General features: G+C 37.3%; 2 protein-coding genes across 10 annotated transcripts in view; one reads left to right on the top strand and one right to left on the bottom strand.

Moving 5' to 3' along the window:
• Positions 1–21189, bottom strand: part of LOC139751258 (WD repeat-containing protein 47) — a 184781-nt gene that overhangs the window by 147803 nt on the left and 15789 nt on the right. Inside the window, exon 1 of one of the 8 annotated variants that reach the window (XM_071666540.1) lies at positions 11568–11697. The exons of the other annotated variants lie outside the window; for them this stretch is intronic. The gene's annotated coding sequence lies outside the window, so the exon portion shown is untranslated. Of the gene's footprint in view, positions 1–11567; positions 11698–21189 lie in introns of those variants that run through there. 8 annotated transcript variants of the gene reach the window in all.
• Positions 1833–12787, top strand: LOC139751261 (uncharacterized). Of its 2 annotated transcripts, none has more exons than XM_071666548.1 (6): positions 1833–1947; positions 3288–3543; positions 7242–7283; positions 9480–9632; positions 9949–10083; positions 11587–12787. In XM_071666548.1, exons 1-6 carry the CDS (start codon positions 1945–1947, stop codon positions 11772–11774), a joined length of 777 nt encoding a protein of 258 aa, XP_071522649.1. In that variant the 5' UTR covers positions 1833–1944; the 3' UTR covers positions 11775–12787. The 2 variants fall into 2 exon arrangements, with proteins under 2 accessions (XP_071522649.1, XP_071522650.1); XM_071666549.1 differs by having other exon boundaries at positions 1928–2063.

The following is a 21189-nucleotide window of genomic DNA, read 5'->3' as shown; positions in this document are numbered from 1 at the left end:
AAAGAGGGGATGAGCAATTATCAGTAAACCTCAAGAAGAAAAAGATGATTTTGAAGTATGTTAATGGTGTCAGAAAGACAAGAGAACAAATGGGAATGCCACTGAAAGGGACAAACTGGTAATGGATATTGATGAAGTGAGGACGAGGTGGATTGAGTATTTTGAAGGATTGTTGAATGTATTTGATAATGGGTGGCAGATGGAAGGTCTTTGGATTGGGGAGGTGTGCAAAGTGTGCAGCATGGAAACTGTTTGTTGTAGAGAAAAATGATGGTGAAAGCCTTATGTATGATTATATGTTTCAAGGCTTCTGGAGTGGGCTGGGTCTTGCAGTAAAGGGCGAATATGCAGCCTGTTGTGGGTGAAAGACTCGGGAAGTGAGTTAGTTGTTGCTTCCTAATGATACAGCAATGATGGCTGATTTGAGTGAAGAACAGTAGATGGTGACTTGAGTTTGGTAGAGTGTATGAAAGGAGGAAGTTGAGAGTAAGTATGAAGAAAAGCAAGGGTATTTGAGTTAGCAGGATAGTTGGGATGTCAGTTTGAAGGGAGAAATGAAGTGTTTTAGATACCTGGGAGTGGACATGGCAGCCAATGGAATCATGGAAGCAACTGGGGTGGGTGAGGAGTCGAAAGGTTGTTATCAGGGGAGGTAAAAATTGGCATGTTTGAAGGCATAGTTGTCCCAACGATGGTGTATCGATGTGAGGCATGGGCTATGGATGAGGAAGGGTGAAGGGTAGATATGTTGGAAGCGAAATGTTTGAGGACAGTACGTGGTGTGACGTGATTTGATTGAGTACGTACTAAAAGTTTAAGAGAAAAGTGTGTTAATAAGAAGAGTGGGATGAGAGAGCTGGAAAGGGTGTGTTGAAATGTTTTGGACATATCAAGAGAGTGAGTGAGGAGAGGTTGACAGGATGGAAGGATGGAAAGATAATTTGATTGGTCGGGGCTTGAATACATAGGAGGATGAAAGGTGTGCACGGGATAGCTTGAACTGGAACAATATAGTATATAGGAGTCAACGTGGTGTAAGTGGACTGAACCAGGTTATAGGAAGCGACAGGGGGAAATCATGGAAAGATCTGTGGGGCCTAGTCGTGAAAAGGTAGATGTGGTTTCGTTGCATTGCACATGGCTGTTAAATAATGGATGTCAGTATAAGCGGCCTTTTTTCATCTGTTCCAGGGGCTCCCTTGCTGACGCAGGAAATGGTGAAGTATGAAAAATTATATATATATATATATATATATATATATATATATATATATATATATATATATATATATATATATACTGGATCTTTGCTTATTCCTTATTATACATCTTGAGAGATGACAAGTAACCGTTGAAACAAGCAATGTAACGGCTAAAGCATTTGATGCAATCTATTTCAAACCGGAACGTCCTCAAACATCTTGATAACAATCAGGTACCATACTCAGAGGGATATCAAGATCCCTTAACTGTAGACCTTGGATTGATTTACCTGCACTGTATCGTACAAATATATAATATGACTTGCCGTCATGTGTAAGGGCCTTGGGTGACAAAATACCGTAGAGAAATAAGAAATACGTGTAGGTTATATCACAGGCAACAGGCGGTATCAGTGATTAACTACTGGCCTTAATCTTATCGGAGTTGCCAGTATTCCTCAGCTGATCTGTTACTGACAAATAAATTAATGGAAAAACAATCATGCTAACCTCGGATATGGTTGCCCGCTTGAATGTTTCTGCTGCTGCTGCCTACAAACACGTGAGGTAAGACTGAATATAAACCTTGAGAAAGAGCAGCAAGCCATTATCAGCTGGAAATGTGTCAGGTACCATTGGAATTCTTATTATCTGGTACCCGGATCTGGTGAGTGTTCTAGTACAGTGTATCCACAAGAGGGCAGGAGGCAACAGCCGCGTCGTGCCAAGCCGCGATCTTGTGATGGTGAGTGTGGTAGACAAGGATATTGCTGCTTGTCAGACTCAGTCGTGCATTGTTTGTTTAGGAGGAGGGAACAATATAGAGCGGAGTCCAGTGCCCTAAGGAAATCAGACCTTCAGGCAAGTCGGTGCATAATCTCAGTAACTGCTTTACTGGTCTTACATGAAAATCCTAACCAAGCTATCAACATTAAAGTCACCTTTCATAAAAAAAAAAAATCAACCACAATACCATCTATTCCAGCTGCCTTAACACATTTCATTTTAAACAAGGCTTTCACTGTCTGCTTCGTGAAAGGAAAAAAAAAAAAACTTTTTGGGATACCTGCATTGTATTCCAGCGATCCATCCTGGAATGGATAAGTGTCGTTTGTACCAAGCAAAGAGAACGTGATTGTCGTGTTATACCCAAAATATCCGGTTATTTCTTACACCCCCCTTGACGCGTTGCTCCTGAACTTCTGGTAACGAGCTGGATGATGCGACCTTATTCCATATATGCACTACACGGGTCAAACGGAGTATTCTCAGAAAAAGAAGAAAATCAATGAAGCTGTTCTCTGTACATGAGTGTTTTGGTGTATCCGCGGACTAATAATGAGCGTGTGTGAAGCTGAGGTCGAGATAAGGATGGCGCCTCAGTTGGGAACTGGTAGTCCAGGACGAATATTAGGCAGCTGGTAGCGTCCAGTGCCTCACAAAAGGTGAACAGTATATTAGCACACCTCTGCATTCCACTTTTATATATTGTACATTGCTCACAACGGACAGGTAAACGCTATTACCAACTCATTTCTAAGTCAACTTGATAGGTTCTCCATGTGTAGCTGCTCATCCATGTACACAAGTTTTATCTATCAGGTAAGGCACCTCTGGAGTACGCTGTTACTGGATATAAAACATTTACTTCACTCGTTAACCAGTTCACGTGGAAATTTTGCTTTGCATGCTTGTTCGAAGAAAGTATACACGCTTAGCTAAGGAAAATGAAAATCATTAGCATTTAGTATAATGCATATAACTTTGTGGCTCGAGAAGTAATGCGACCCTCCAGACATATGGCTTCATACGTTACTGAACGCATTTCTAAGCATCGAATATATGTATGTATATATATATTTTTTTACGTCTATGGATAGCTTTAACACGAAGTACTACTCGCTGGAATACGTCTTCCAACAGCAAGAGAGCCGGAAATACTCGCTGGAATACGTCTTCGGATAACAAGAGAGCCGGAAATGCAAAGGCAACTAGAAATTGGGAGATGGTTATCTGATACACAACAGTCTATACATACACATATTAATATTATTCCTCTTTACATCAGCCATATTGATGCCACAGGTTGAGAGCAACAGTGCGAGCATAGCGGACGAGTCCATCCAGGAGGCGCCGAGGGTCCACGGGCAGCCCCAAATTAGCAACGCGCTCAAGAAAAAGATTCAGCAGGAGCTTGAAGAAAGACTCGAGGAGGACAAGCACCAGAAGAGCCAGATTAGGAACACTCCAGCCACCCGTCAGGAGTTTGCCCAGTTTGAGAAGGTGTCCAGTATGCCCCGTGGCTCCCAGTTACCACGCTCCCGCAGGGAAGAGAGTGACAGTAAGTACTTGCGTGCGCATTGTCTTTAATTAAATTCTCTCTCAGCAAACGGTACGACCATTGGGTGTACTTGGTTAGAACCTTAAACCGAACCTTTACGGGTCAGGCCAGACTAGACCATTATACTCATTAGCTCATTAGCTTCATGCTCAAGGTGTTAATAACCTGAAATATATATCTGAAAACCATCCCTGACATTAATGTGGTAGTGGTGTGGGATCAAGGAACATATAGATTGTTGGAATGAAAGTTATTGCCATAACTCCATGTATCTTTCGTATATTCTTTACCTGATAGTATCCAAGCTATAAGATTCAAACAGTCAAAGCAGTCAATTTCCCTAACCCCAAACTGAAAGGTCCGATTGGGAGTTTGGTATTCAAACACTGGTTTGGTGGATTAAGAATTATACGTTAATCTTATCGTCTAATATCAAACAATACGAAATATTTGACTTCATAGTAATAACTAGTTTACTACGGCAATTTATATGTTCAGTAATGCATACCGCATTATCCAAAGGGTTGAGTAATAAATGGAAATTGAAATAAATTCGATACATTTTTATGTAAAAATTAAAACATTTTCCTCCTATACCTGTTTCACCTATTACTCAGTAACTCATTCGAGAAATATATGTAGACTAAAGTAGGATCGAGCTCATGTACACCAAATTGGCAGTTGAAGTAAACCAAAAGTGCACGTAGACTCATGTACCAGGGAAACATGCTGTTGTTGGTTTACACTATGTTGTAGAACTTGGTGATGGCTTTGTGGGAACGAATGGACGTGACTCTGGGGTCTAGGCCCGTTATCTGGTACCGATAAGGGCATTATCTCACGGCGCTATAGCCTTATCTTTCACTACAAATACAAATGAACTTCACGCGCCGCAAATGCATGTACTCCCATTAAAGGAAGGATGTGTAAAGCGTAATGACCCCACCTTAGCTAGTTACGCCTAGTTCATGTGTGGCACCTTCTTCAAAGCACGACAGCACGTCCCTTGAGCATGTTGGTAGTACGACCCTTGAGCACGACGGTACGATGGCTTGGCCTTTCACCTGACTCGGAAGAGTCAGGTCAAAAGCCAGTAGTTGTACCTTCGTCCTCAGGAACATTCTTAACCAAGAAGAGAAATTTATCCTCACCTGATCATCTCATTAAAAGATTTAATCTAACCAGGGCAATAGGACCACAGGGTTTTAGCAAGCGTTGGAACTCAAGGGTTAGAAAAAGCAGCGGAGATTAGGTTTAGAAAAAGCAGCGGACCTCAAATTTAGAGCAAGCATTGGACCACAAGGTTAGAGCAAGTAGGCCTCACGGTGAAAGACAACTACATGGAACTGCAATTAGTGGACCACATGGTTAGAGTAGCCAGTAGATCACAAGGTTAGAGCAAGCAGGGAACTTCAAAGGTTAGATATCGTTATCTTTCATTTGTAAGTGACTCCTCCCTAATTCAACATGGTGTCCGGGATAGGGCGCGTCCTCCCTCTCTCTCTCTCTCTCTCTCTCTCTCTATATATATATATATATATATATATATATATGTGTGTGTGTGTGTGTGTGTATGTGGGTGGGTTGGGCCATTCTTTCGTCTGTTTCCATGTGCTACCTCGCTGACGCGGGAGACAGCGACAGTATAATAAATAAAAAGTATATATATATATATATATAATATATATATATATATATATATATATATATATATATATATATATATATATATATATATGTGTGTGTGTGTGTGTGTGTGTGTGTGTGTTTTCGTGCACGAGCTGCAACCGCGAGTGTTCAAAGAAATGTTTAATTAATGTGTATCACAATTTCATGCACTTTTACATGAGAATAGTTGAAAAAAGTTTACTCGGAATACATTTGTGTACTCAGTTTATCATGTGGAGGAAACATGCAATTACATTGACATTGAAAAATTGGGTCAATTTCGGTTATTTAAAAAGTTAGTAGAGGTTTTCAGTTTTAGTTTACCGTGATGAATATTAATTCATTGTTTTCCGTCAATGAACCCCTTTTTTTCCATATCTTCAAAGCCCTACCTACTATCAGTAAACCTATGTAATTGGTTGCAATTGCTTTCTGTATAGTTCACCTCAGAAATTCAAATTCTTTGTACGTTTGAAATGTTCTAATTTCGCTTTTATTAATCTGCAGGCCTTGCTTATGTTGGGTATATCTATCGACAAAAGGGGAAATAGGCCTACTTCCTTTAACAAGGATGTCTGAACATGAACACGTATGTGATAACAGTTGTTCCTGATAAGAGGGCGTCCATCGCTTCCCTCTCCTTGGATTTCACAAGCTGGCAATGACAACATTCAATCATTATCATAAAGTGTTTGATGCCAATTTTCGCAAACTATTCTAGGGATCTTGAGGAACAAACTATAAAATCTGTCGCATGAGGTAGAATAGTCGTAAGTTTATGTCGTAAGTTTATGAATCACGTTATGATAGCGTTACCTTCCCCCCCACATCCTGAACCCAACAATTCCCTTATCTGATACGACTGTTGCCAGTTCGTCGATTGGGTGACCTGCACCTTCGAGGTTTTGAAGCATGTGTCAGCTGAAGTCCCGGAGGTGCGTATGAAACGGACAAGGTGATTGGGTAGAGGATAACGGAAATATACGTTTTCGTTTTTCACTTATGGTAGTAGCTACACACTCTTCATCGGTTCCCAACTTTTTTTTCTGCTGGGACTTACGTAGACTGTCACTTAATAAGGTTATAGTATAGTGCACGCTTGTGGCCGAGATGACACCCATATACGGAACTCCCCAGAATTTTTCCTCTCCATATTAAGAATACAAGTCTTCTGGAAAACTTACACACACACACACACACACACACATATATATATATATATATATATATATATATATATATATATATATATATATATATATGTATATATATACACACACACATACTTGATCGCCGCTTCCCGCGCTAGCGAGGTAGCGCCAGGAACAAACGAAGAAAGGTCATATCCCCAAATTGTCATGTGCAACGCACCTAACACAGCCACCTGTATACAAACAGGCTCTACAAACCTTTGCATGATACCTCCGACGCTTTGCATGCCTCTCTCTCTAGTACCTGTGAAGGCGCACTTCCATGTAACATAAATTTCCAACTGCCAGGATCGAACTGGGACAGCTGTGTAGCAGCAGGGATCATTACGGCTAAGCTAACTGCAGGTTGTATGAGCATGTGGGGAAACGACCATTGAAGATCCCGTTGCTCATCAACGTGAGACTAAGGGTATTCGATTACATAGTATTCTAATAATCATTTCCCTCTTAGGAGCACTCATACCCTAGCCGTAGTATTGGAATAGTCATTTCCCTTTTACGTATGATCATAGCCTAGCCGTAATGCTCCTTCGGTTCGACACCATTAAATTCCAATTTTCCATTATCCCTGTTTTCCAGTATAGTGCGATCACGACAATGGAGTATAACATGTTTAATGAGTACCGCCGGTTGAAAAGCCATGTGTCTCGTATTTTCCCTCTGCTGACATGAATGTTTATTTTCTCTACAAACTCAACTGTTTAATCTTTAAAGTCCAAACCCTTTTCTTTCTGTTTGCCACTGGTTCAATACCAGCAGTTATTCATTAGCATTCTCAGGTGGTGAATATATGAAACTAATTAAATGTTCTCCTTCCAGAACACAGCTACGATGGGGACGACGGTGGCAGCGGTGGTTTGGGTAAGAACCATTGGCTATATAGGTTTTTACCTTGCATAGCAAGGTTTTATATTATAAATGCAATAAGTGGGGGCCAAACGTGTTTGGATAGACAGTTAAACTACCTTTTTTTAATCTTGACCCAGCTTATTATATTACAAGCAGGTGTGAGGTAGTGTACGTTAGTATTAAATAATCAAGTTACAAGTATGGGGCTCATTTGGAAAACAACTCATGAATGAATAAAATCCACACAGTACACTTGTACTTCATCACTATACTAACCCAGCTAGTGATGGGTTAGTATAGTGAAGTACATTACTAAAAATGACCAGAGAAATGTAAATGATCATAGAAACTTATGAAAACTTTCATAAAAAACGTGGATGTAGATATCATGTTGGATGTTTATGGCCAGCTAAATATTATATGTTCAGTACATGAAAGCATCATCATGTTATTCTTAGGTAATGTGAGCTAAAGATGATTTAAAAAGTTTAAATGCTGGTGTTCCTTCATACTTTATAGTTCTCAAAACATACTAGAGTATGGAGAATCCTCACATATAGGTATTTCTTTATTTATTTTGCTTTGAACTCAACCCCTTGCATTTTTTTCCATTCTTAAATATTATACCCTTACTTCATGTTGTATTAAAAGGCAGTAATTGACTGGCAAAACATTCAAAACATTAAAACAAATAAGTAAACACACCCACAGTTCTATGCTAACCACATCAGTTTTCTCATACACCTTATTTTGAGATCTTTCCAAAATTTTGTGTGTATAATCACAGCCTTTTAGGTTCAGTATATAAGACTTGTTACATGATAACTCAAAGCAGATTGGCCTTTTAATAAGTCTTTCTAAATAACATTATGAACTCAATTTCTTGCACAAATCGACTTCATGTGTCTATGGGTTATGGGTGGTTTGGGCAGCCTGCAGCTCCAGTACTTCTTAAGGTCCTCATTGAAGTGGCACTGCAGTGTCCTTACCAACACATCACTGAGAAGTCTAGGTTTTTTTTTTTACTTTTTTCTCATTCTTTTGCACTCAAGCATGGATCTGCATCCACTGGACAGAGACAGGTTTTTCTCGCCTTCCAAGGGCGTTTCACATGGGTCAGTATAGCAGTGCTGCCACTACCATCAAATTTCTTCACGCATTGTTGTACTGATCTCAAGATCACACTGGTAAGATTAGAAACTTCCTGAACTGGATTGCTTCACTTGTAAACCACAGCAATAGAAACTATTTTCCCACTTGTAAAGTGAGTATTTCCAAACATAGATGTTAGGGGTATGGAAAGGGGAAAAACAATGAAAAATCCAGGGCATAAGTAAGGAGCACAGCAAAGCATTCCTGCCTCCTACAACAGCTAACCTGCTGCTGAGGCCAGCTCATGTGGTAGGCTGGCAGTTTCATCAGTGTGAAAGCAAGGTGGCATTGCCAAGTTTCAAAGACTGAGCTATAGGAGGGAGAAGACACTGCTGAGGTTTGAACCTAGGTAATAATATTAAGAGGGAAACTGGCATGACCGATTCCCCATGGTACTGCTGCAGAAGTTAGGTGATGACAAATTTGCTTAGAGCTCTTGCCACAGAGGGAGGGAGAGACAACACGATGCTTTGAGGGCCACATTTTGCTCAGTGTGAATACTTAAGGTGAGTGATGGGTCTTTCCAGGCAGCATTGTGTAACTTGCAAGGGCTGCCTGTGCCTAGGTAATTCCACAACAGGGTGTGAATTATGGTTCCATGCTGGAAAGGCAGTTGAAAAGATGTATCAATAATGCGCGAGTTAAAATTAAGGATGCAGTGATTGTGCATAGCACTAACTAGCCAATGTTACTTGACTGCAGGTGACAGTTGGGTTAGGGATTACAGTATACATCTATTCCTCACTCTATCACTGTTTTTATCTTAATAATTGATGCTCTTCAGCACTGTCGCATGACCCTTGAGAATACAACATTCAAATATGATGGCCTGGCCTTTAACCTGACCATCAAAGGCCAAATCATCATACCTAAAGGCCATAACATCGTGCTCAAGGAATCGAGTCATTATTGTCTTACTGTACAACTTAAAGCCCTTGCTGTGGCATACTCTTATTGCACTAAAGTTTGTTCATTACTCAACAACATGTAACTTATGATCTTTATAGCAACACATATTAACTTTGATTAACTTTCATATTGCCCCTATATCCACAGGAAACTGTTTGGCAGCGTTAATTCAGTGGCCCGTCATCATTGCTGCATCAATTATCGTCCCAGTGTTTGGCGTTACCTTCATCATTATCGGTGGCTTAAATATCAACCACTGCCAGATTGACTCCTTGATCCCCATATGGCTTATTATTCAAGGCGAGTCACTCATATGTTTACTGTCCAGCTTGAGGTATGAAGTGTAGTACCGATAGTGGTTGCCAGGTGTCTTAATGTTGCTTATTCTTAGAAGTGGCTGTGTCATTAAATATTTCCAAGAGTCGTACTGTTATTTATTTTCCAAGAAATTGTACATTTGTTCATAACACAAAGTGGCATAAATCAATATTGTCCTCTGATATTTCATTTCCAAAAATCCACCCTCCTCCATACAGCCCTATTTATAGCCCATGCCTTGCAACCATAAATATTGTTGGAACTACTATTCCTTCAAACATACCCGTTTTTGCTGCAGGCATCATAATGCTCTTTGGGATCGGCACGGGTGGCATGGTGAAGAGGTCAGCCAGCAAGAGTGGCAAGGTATCTGCCCCTTTCAAGATTATTGGCTTCATCATCTCCCTCACCACAGCTGTCTGGTTCATCTTTGGTATGTTGGAATATGTTGCTACTGTGTTATCCTGTATCTGGGTATGTGTTACTATGAGCATTTGTCAGTGTGCCTTACTATGATATGCATGTATGAGTCAGCATTAGTATGGCTGTGCACTGCTATTATGCAGGTGTCTTCATATATTTTGTATGTTTTACTCTCTGCTTTTAAAAATGTTTATCATGTATTAGGGTGACAGTATGTATATCCAATTAGTATGGAAGCTTCTATCTCAACTTTCCTCACGACTCATGACTGGATCATATTCTTTTGAATCTATGTTTGGTCCAGGCCTGCCCATATCCAACACTGAAACATTCCCTTCATCTGATTTGTTCAGCCTTTCTTTTATGTCAGCATCATGCAACTATCCTATTAATGAGATTAAAAACCTCTTTATATTGTAGAAGTGTAATGGTGTGATCTGCTATTAGCAGATGTTTTGGACCCATAAATATTTTAATCCCTGGGGATAGGGGAGAAAGAATACTTCCCACGTATTCCCTGCGTGTCGTAGAAGGCGACTAAAAGGGGAGGGAGCGGGGGGCTGGAAATCTTCCCCTCTCGTTTTTTTTTTTAATTTTCCAAAACAAGGAACAGAGAAGGGGGCCAGGTGAGGATATTCCCTCCAAGGCCCAGTCCTCTGTTCTTAACGCTACCTCGCTAACGCAGGAAATGGTGAATAGTTTGAAAGAAAAGAAAAAAAACTTCAAATCCACCTTTCCCACAGCAGTTCACCCTAACAGCTATCACTTTTCTGCTTCAACAGCTTTCTCTTCACCACAATGTTGCTTTGGCTCGAATGAGCATGGATACTCGTTAACGTGTCACTTATTTGTTAAGATACCTCTTTAAAATCCCCTCATCTGTCATTCATTTTTTAATCATCAAACTCCCATTAATCTTTATTAACCTTTACATTTCTCCTGTTGTCTTATATTCCTTGTGATCTTACTGACCATCATTCTTTATTTTCTCTTATTGCCTTATATTCTTCATCATTCACATATTAATTCCTTTTTCATTCTGTTTACCCATTTCACCTCCAGACAATCAACCCCATCAAATGCTGCAGTTGTATTATCAAAGTAGCAGTGGATAATTATTCTCCAATTAATTTCTTACTAATCATAGAATCTTGTAAACCTAACAGTACATGTAATTTCCGTTTCAGAAACGCTATATCATCTATCCTCAAGAGGCATCCAAGCTTGTGAAAAATTGGATATATTAATCTTTAACTCCTATGAATTATTCAAAACACATAAAGACAGTGTTTATCAATTATCATTCTTGATTATCTACTATAATCTACCTGGCTTGTCATTGTATATGACCAACCCCCTTTCATTATTGTCTGCCTCTGTGAAATCACCAGTATCCCCTCTTTAATATATATTGCACTTGTGTATCATCTACCATGTGTATCCTCTTAAGTACAAAGGTAACTACACATTGTACACCATTTGACCCATATTTACCTCTTTGCTTTGTGACTAGGTAACATCTTGGTATACCGCGCCTTGGCCCAAAATCCAGACTTCTCCCACTACTGGTTCCATAACAGCTGCAACAAGAGTGCTTTCAACCTTGCCCTCTATGGTGTGATCATCCTGGATGCCCTTTTCATCATCTCCATCGTTGTTGGCTGCATTGCCTTTGTTCTCCGAGGTTGTAAATCTAGATAAATGATTAAGGGTGGATGAGGGTGGTTAGATGGAGAAATAGTTAGGGTATCATTACCAGCACCTTTGTTTGTTGAGAATGTAAATCAATATAGATGGCTGGAGCACTGATATATAGTACATTAGTACTGTAAAACAATTATGGGTGAGGTGAGGTAATACATATCATTACCTCTTTGTATTTAAGACAAGACAGGAAAGACAAAATGGGTTTGAGAACATGGACATTACCTCACTCATTTGGGAAATAGGCCATGATGATATAGTGTTGATGTCATGAAGTTATGCCTGTAGTGTCGTTTATAAGTTAGTCGTCAGTGATACTTTTCAACAACTGTTAAGATTCAAGAGAGACAGAGCGCATTTGAAAAGATGATTCTAATTCTCTTGTTATTAACATTAATAACTTGGGCCCACTAAAAGAAATTCTGATAGTGACTAGTTATTAACCTATGCAATTTATTCTTTCACAATAAAGATGCAAGAGTTATATTCTTCAATCATATCATTCTTATACGTTTAAGCATGAAATAATATACATTCTTAGTAGTGTATTAGCTAGGCCATTATGATATGGTGTTAATGGAATGAAGATATGTCTACAGCGTTGTTTAGTTAGTAACCAGTGATGTTTAAAAACGAGTTGATCAGGTTCAAAAGCAATGAGGTGGATTTGTATAGATGATTCAGGCTCTCATTATTATCAGTGACATATTAAAACTTGAATAAGCATTAATGGTGACCTATTGTTAATCTATGCAATATACTATGTTCATTAATGGTGACCTATTGTTAATCTATGCAATATACTATGTTACAGTAAAACTGCATACATTAAACATTATTATTCTTATATGATTAAGTAGGAAATCACTCTGTATTTTTTCGTAGAATATTACACAGGCACCAATGTTACTATCCATGTCTTGATACACTTATGTGTTTTTGTACAAATATTTGCTACATTTTTTCTTTGAATCTGCTTGTTCCTTGATATTAAAGGCACCAAACTTAAAGTCAACTCACTAACCTGGTACATAATAAATACCAAACATGTTAGGGTAGGATTGCATCAGGAGAATATTTGTTTCATGATGTAGGTGTCAAGTGCTAGGCAGCCAGTGATCGTTCTGAATGCTCTATTTTGTGGTGTGCAGCTTTATTGTATGTGCTTCTGACAGGATGGATGACCTCACAAGTGAGTAAGGCATGCAGTGGAACAATTGAATAGTTTGTTGTGGGTATTAAGAGATTCTTTTTTTTGTCTAAATCTGGTGCCAGTAAGTTTTCTGAGGGCACTCAGTTTATTCATATCCTTTGTATTGATGTTTCTGGTGCATGGGTGAATGTCACGTGTTTTGTACATGATATCCAAAATTGTTGGAGTTATGTGGAGAAGGAATGGTTGACCATTCAGGGTGACAGGAGGGTAGAGGTTGGATCCATGAATGTATAAGGTTGAATGACGGTACAAAACAGCATAAACTCTAAGAAGTTAACTACACCATTTCGAAGTTACTGTTAGCTGTAAACACCAAAAAATGCTATATCTGCCCTTGCTCCAAACAACCAACTCATTATACAGGACTAACACCAACATTTTATCCTGTCTTAGTGAGGAGTGAAAAAAAAAGTATGGCATAAATTTTCACACGTAATATAATCTAAAAAGATTATGTGTAAACTATTATGAACATTAATTGCATTCTGTGATAAAGGAATTGTATCAAAGAAAAAAATTAAACTGAAGGTAATCAAAAATTGCAAAATTTATAAAATCTATTGCAAAAAGATTTCTCATGAATTACATTCTGATTTGAAAACAATAAGATCCTAATGTTTCTTGAGAAAATATGTTCCGACTGACAAACGGCCATAAGTTCAGTGTGAAACGTAATACAACCAGCATGAAATAACATTAATATAGGAATTAATATAACTAACAATGCAATTCATATCTTACAATACTTTGAGACTGGACTATGCCTGAGAAATCTGTCATATGTTCATAGTTTTATCTTTAAGTTGGAAATAGAGATTTCTACCATTACCTTACTTTTCACTTCTTATAATACTGATTTCAATGTTATTCTTTTTGATAAAATAAACTAAAGACATAAGCTATATCTAATGATAAAAACTAAAGACAATACAGAAATAAATATCAAGATCAATCTTCATCTTTTCAATACCTGTGCAACTAGTATGCACGTCATGTTTACATAATATGATTCAGAATATGTTTGTTTTGTGCAGCTTACATGTCTCTGTTTATGCCTGTTAATATTATGTCCCTATATTCCAAGTGTATGTATCGACATATACTGGCTGCCGTTATATCTACCCTCTCCTTATGTATGTAATGTCTGAGTGTTTGCATATTTAAGTTTAGCATTTGTGCTTAAATGCTCATTACATTCAAAATCAAGAACTTTGCTCTTGCTTGTACTTAATTTTAACCACTCGCTCTTCCTCCTACACATATCATGAGTGACAGAACTCCTAGTTCCCTTGATTCAACTAAGATAAGTCATTTTCACACATGAACTCAGATGGCTTTTAATCTGTTTAATCATGGTTCGGGCATAAATCAGCACCCAACCTTACACACACTTCACACATACAGAGATACCCACAGAGACATTACACAACCCTGTCAAACTCTGAATTCTTCTTCAAATAACTCACTCACTGCCATTCACACAAGTAAAACTCTACATTCCTTTACTTCCTTTCAGTATCAACCTTCACCATGTGAATATTTGATTTCTTGCAATTAAATTTCACAAATTTCCCAAGCTGAAGATCCATATCATCTCTGAATGAGGCTAAATATACTGTAGTCACTGCTATGCTTCAGAGGCCCAGTTTTTTACCATCTCTGTCAGTAAATTTAATTTCAGTTTCTTATATACTTTACACATTCTTCTGTTCCCTTCATCAACACTATAAATACACCTTGCATTACTTTAACATCTACTTTTTCTTGGAAACTTCTTATCATTGAAAATACAAAGACTACCTCAAACATAACCCACAGACTCTATTCATGTCTCATATGCATTTCTTCTCAAAAGCAGCAACCTAATCTGTACAAAGGGTTGATCCATCCTTGTACAGGATACTGCTAACACACTAACACATATGAAAAGCTGCCTTTCTGTCTTTCTTCCAAATGGCTGTCATATCAATTTCATCTTTACTCGACCCAGTAATTTCTCAACTTAAACCATTTTCTGTGTCACAAGAGTGCTTCTTGTTTACAAATATTATCTTGACATATTTTCAAAGAGTTAGACTTTTGTGTACTGTATTTGGTTCACATTTGCATCTATCAAGCCACTACAGTAAAATCCCACAAACCTGACTGCTCAATTTAAGGAATAATTCTTTCCATCCAAGGCTAACCTGTAAGACTCTTTGCTTTCTCAGTTTTTCCTAATCCCTAAAATGACTTCCCTAAATATGTAAATCAAATGATTAAAAAGAACTGGAAGCTTTTCATTTTCCTATTAGACCCAAGGTGTGGGAACCTATGCCAATGACTGGAGGTTTTTCAGTTTAAGAGAAAAATTACCTGTGCCATACTATCTTCAATTATAATACTTTCTTTCCTTTTGTTTTCCTTGCTTGTATATCTCCCTTAAAATGAGCAATTATATACTTTCCTGTAGCAATGCAATGAAGTGCTGCAAATACCTATATCTTAATGGGCCAGCACTTTTATATCAACTACTATAAATTCTTTACATTCCAGTACAATTTTTGCAGCCTGGTAAAAGAACTACATGTGTACATTAATTGTACAGACCTTGGACCAACTCAGTGAAACGAATTACTGTATGGTAATTCCTATCCCAGCTATGGCAATATGCATACAGGATACAAGGAAGGATTATCCAGAGCACTATTTTGAATATTTTGAAACAAGGGGTTCTCACCTACTCATGTAACCTAATGAAATAAAGATGTAATCTGTGGCCCAAGGACCAGGGAAAAATATTACCCATAACATTAACACGCATAAAAGACAAAATTATCTACCAATAATGAATAGAAATTACATGATGCCAAGTTTGGAAAGAGGAGAATCTGACATTTAATTCAAAGATTATCACCCAAATGTCACTATGTTAAATATCCTGATCAGTTTGCATCAAATGCTCTGCTTCTAATACAAGATTAAGCAAATAACATCCAAATTTTCATGAGTAATCAAATATTTCAATAATTCAAACCTCACAAGCATTTCTATTGTGCACTAAGCTTTCTGCTGCAGTAAAGAAATTATCTACTAACATGCACATTTCTTCATCAAGAACAGGTCTCCATTCACCTGTTACTGATTCTTCCTATATAGCTGTTAGCTACCAATTTTGTGAACTTACGAGAATCTCAAATAATTCAGCTTAGCGACTGAATAATAAAACCCGATAAAAGATTTATCTGAACGATCATACTCTAGCATTTTTCTTTCAGTAGTGATCATGACTGATAAAATGAAACATGATTCAGTCCAGTATAAATTCTTTAAAATACACATTTACAAGACCAGAACCAACTATACTTTTTAATCTAATGTGGTAAGTCTAATACAGCACAGTAAAGTATTACAGTAAACTCTGATCTTGTCCTTCATATAGGTCAAATGAAGCACTATCAAACATACACTGCATCAAATTATACAATAACACTTAAGTCTGAGGTTTTCTTTTTATGTCTACAGCTTAACATATCTACCAAGCATATGAGATTTACCTACAACTCAACAAATGACAATCAAATATTTTGAAAACTTTATACAACCAGAAAGTAAAGGGATGCACAATTCATCATCCATTATTTCTAAAGGAGATACTTTTTACAAACTTCATTAGGGCCTAATAACTGTACAACAAAAAAGTTTGAAATGAGCAAACTATACTAATGAGAAAAACTCTTCATGTTGTACTTATATCAATGCATGACAATCACAAGTGAAATAAAAAGGAACCTATTTTGTCAAACAGCATCTAGGAGAGAAATAAATAAAATCATTTGCACACCAATATAAATGAACTGTATACAGTTAAGTATAAAAATGAAAAAAAAAAAGAAGAGGATCCTCAGAAAATCTCAAATTGCACTTCTACCATGACATGATTATAAATCTAATCCACAAAAGCAATGTGAATAATAAGCAAAAACAGTATTTAAATTTTATGAGATTTCTCTCCATGGTGTTATTGCTCCTGCAACGTACTCATTTAAAGGATAAAAGGGACACCACACTACAGGATGAACAATAACAAAGTATGATTCCCTGGTAGAAACATTTTGTGTTGGAGATTGCACACATTGGCCCTGTCACAGCACCTTGTTGAATAAACAATACCAAAAGCCATCTAACTTTGTACCACTATTTAGTTACATATGATTTACATTCATGGAAAAATTATTGAACAGGAGTATCAGAAAAATACAAAATCAATCACTATCTTAGGACACTAAAGGGCAATCAATATCTGGATGTTTACAGCACATGTACAAAATCTCAGTCATGCTCCAATCAAGCACAATGCAGTAACATTTACAGGTTTTAAGAGAAAATCAGAGACATAAGCTACGAGGATAATTACAGATACATCCACTACAAGGATCACTAATGTTTTGAGATTCACTTATAGAGTTGTACTATAAAGTTGCTTGAAAGATACTTTGGCTTACAACAAAATTTCACTAAACTGAAAGGAAATATCAATAACCTTCACAAAGCATATCAAATTCAACATTCAGATAAACAATACTAAGTTCAACACTGACATAAGCAAACTTATTTAATGCTGAATAACACTTTCCATTACATAGAAACTGAAAAAACACATAAAATTAATCTAAAACAAAAAAAAAGAAACCCTCCCTTTGTGACAAAATGCAGACTAAAAGTAAAAGGAAATTAATTCTTTCATGCTGGGATAAATCTTCACTCTATATGACTCAAAAAAAAGAAGTCAAAAAAGAGAAATTTCTTTCAAGAAGAAATAGATATTAGAAGATACGAGGTTCAGCTTATGCATAAAGCAGATCTATCAAATAAGCGGGTTAAAGCACAAGGTATAATGTATTCCTTTAAGTAGTTGCGAACTTCATGAAAATCATCATTATGGTATGTACTTATCACCTACATTTCCAAGAGTCACTTCCATAAAATTAAAACCACAAAGCATACAGTGGTACAGTGTTCATCTATGATGTTCTTCAATTGAACACTGTTCAATTCATACTAAGATTTTGATGCACTGACCTGTCAAGAAAACAGAGGCCTAAAAACAAATGACTTGTTCACTTTTGACACACAAAAAAAAATCTAAAATTGTTGTGCAAGGGAGTTTTGTGCAATTTGAAGCCTTTACCTTTCAACCCATTCGCCATTTTAATTGGCGATGCACAAATCAGTTTTAGATCCCTCATGGCAACATTGATTATGCGCAGTAATTGATACCCCTCCCCCCCTTTTTTTTTATACTAGCAGACCAGGTTGCTATCTACTGTCTTCCTGGAAACTATTGTCAATGATCAGGGGGTAATTTGCATTACACTCAGGAGGGTATATCATCAGAATGCCTCAGTTTATCATAGTAAATCATGGAATAAGACTTAAAAGATGAAGAAAATAAGGAAAAATTGTGAGATTATAGCTTTGGTGATGACAGAAACATCTTTCATACCATAGAAAAACATAGTGTTGATGATTCAGTGTCTAACAGCCCTCTTCATCAACTAACAGTAATTATGTCAGTAAGAGTTAATTTGTTCCAATTCCTATACTGGCTGTGCCTTCATATACTTTCCAAACCAACAAATTGGTACTAGCTGTGGAACTATGAAAAATAAGGCAAGATAAAATAACAAAAAAAGTGACACAACAGAGCAAATATGCAGCATTTATCAAGACAGTGAATCAGGTAACCAGATCGCTCATAAATCTATGGTGGTCATTAGTAAGGATCTTATCTAAACCATCCATTCATGTTAGTATAATATGTCTTAGGTCTCCTTACACTTGCATAACACAAATTCTTCAGTAAGCCTTCAGCTGTGATATCAACAGGATATCACAGCAAACTGCACATGAAGTCTCACAATACAGTATTAGCATCATAGGACTGAAGTCTTTAGCAATTCAATTTGAAGTTTATCTGATGATACCAGGCATAGATCTGTAGAGATTGATACTGAAGAACCATAAGTTAGTAGTACCGAAGAGAAGTGACATTTTGTAAGCACTAAAACTGAAGTGGTCATCACTGAATTAGCAAATATACTCTCACCAGCTTATATTTCTCCTAGAGTAGCTCTCAAAAAATCATATATCTCCTGGGCTAGCTTTCACCAGTTTATATTTCTTTACGGGTAAGTGAAGGTCTATTTCACCTCTTTCTCTGCTGTTTTCTTATTCTTGAATGATATTCTTTGAACTCATGATAGAAGATTTTTTCCCTTTCCTTGAAAAATACCAATTTATCAGAAGTACCAGGAAATTTATGTGCCTGCTTATGGAGTTACAACATTGTAACAATTACAGATTTGATTAATGTGTTGCCTTTAAAACTTTATGGGTAGTTCAAATCATAATAATGATTGATCAACCAAAACCTGACTCTGATTTATGCTCGTGAAGACAATGGTCTTGAAACTTTTTATCACCGAATATATATCAATAAAATTTCAAGACAGATCAAAATTTTGATACAGTAAAGTACTATGCATATAAATATGCAACCTGGGAAAATCTTGTCCCTTAACAAGAGTTAAAGGATTAAATATCTTTAGCAATCTATGATAATAATCAATGCTACTCCATTCTAATTGACATTTATGGATTTCAGAGCATTACTGATTACCTGATACATCATTTTTAAGATCAATTTCCTCAAATTTATCACTAGTTGATGTCCAATCATTGCTAGCACTGCCTGCATTTAGACTAATTCCACCTGATGCTTCTGCAGCATTATACACACGTCTTCGTTTATCAAAATAGTCTCCCATCACTACTCGTAACTGCTTAACATCTGTCCACACTGATTTCATGGTTGAAAACATATGGTAAACATTCTTAATAACAAAGGGAGATACAGACACTGATAACCCAGCCCAAAGATATATTCGAATTATGAAGTAAGTAAAGTTAGTTAGCCATAAGTGGCACATCTTGTAGGTAACAGAAGAGATTATGCATACTGTATCATGACCATACTCACTGCGACTAAGTACTATTAAAGCTATGGTTGGGAAAAATAAATTTATACATGAAAATGCAATTATTGCGTTTTCCAAGTACAAAGGTAGCACTAAAAAAGATTCTGACTGGATTAATAGGGACAGGAATGTGACAGTATCTAGAATTTCCACAGCAGTTCCATGAGAAAAATATTTTATGTATTTTTCACGCAAACTGTTGGATTGTGCTAAACACTGACCCTCAACCAGAGTGGCAAAGATTATGCAAGTCAAAGACAGTATAACTTTTAAGAACTGGGGGCTAAGTGCATCATTCCTATCAATCTTATTTGGTATTTCTGACTTAAAAATAATAGCAACTTTGGCAACCAGAAGACAAGAATATGCAATCCAAACGTAAATTGGCATAGTGTACTGACCAAAAATCTGCACTTGGATCATGTCTATATGACCAACTCTGTTACATCCTCCTAGACTACCTTCTCTTGAGGCTCTCTCTCGCTGACAACTCCTATAGCCACTTGACATGGCAGCAACAAAAGCAAATACTAACAAAAAATCTGGTATTAGCCAAAAGTAGTTTGCAATGGCAGTGTGATCATTGATGAGGATGTAGACATCAAGCAGGATACCTTGTGCTACAACCAACAGGAGGACTACCCCAGTAAGTAACATGTGGTACATCAACTCCTTTGTCAGCTTGAAAGGGCACACACCCCCTGCCATGTCTGAAAACTGAATGGCATTTATGTATTATCATCATATAACTTCAGGATCAGTTTTATTAGGCTCAAGCAGGTGCATTTCATTCAGAAACAAGGAAATAATGGACTCCTCTGGTGAAAGATGGTTCTTGGCAAGACAAATCCTTTCCATCCATTGATGACAATATAACACTACCAAAGGTGACTTCTCACCTATGGTGGAACTATTAGCATGTGGAGTCAATAAAATACAAACATATATATATATATGGGAGGTGAGTTTGAATGGAGAAAAACTGGAGGAAGTGAAGTGTTTTAGATATCTGGGAGTGGATCTGGCAGCAGATGGAACCATGGAAGCGGAAGTGGATCATAGGGTGGGGGAGGGGGCAAAAATTCTGGGGGCCTTGAAGAATGTGTGGAAGTCGAGAACATTATCTCGGAAAGCAAAAATGGGTATGTTTGAAGGAATAGTGGTTCCAACAATGTTG

The sequence above is a fragment of the Panulirus ornatus genome, chromosome 11 (genome assembly GCF_036320965.1).
Source record: "Panulirus ornatus isolate Po-2019 chromosome 11, ASM3632096v1, whole genome shotgun sequence".
In the NCBI taxonomy this organism is placed as follows: Eukaryota; Metazoa; Arthropoda; class Malacostraca; order Decapoda; family Palinuridae; genus Panulirus; species Panulirus ornatus.
The sequence above is the reverse complement of the archived record's forward strand: the minus strand, read 5'-3'. Positions and strand labels throughout refer to the sequence as shown.

Excerpts from the sequence above, each read along its gene's own strand:
- LOC139751261 (XM_071666548.1), top strand. Across the intron at positions 3,544-7,241 it reads CCGCAGGGAAGAGAGTGACA|AACACAGCTACGATGGGGAC; the intron begins GTAAGTACTTGC and ends TTCTCCTTCCAG. Across the intron at positions 9,633-9,948 it reads CATATGGCTTATTATTCAAG|GCATCATAATGCTCTTTGGG; the intron begins GCGAGTCACTCA and ends TTTTTGCTGCAG.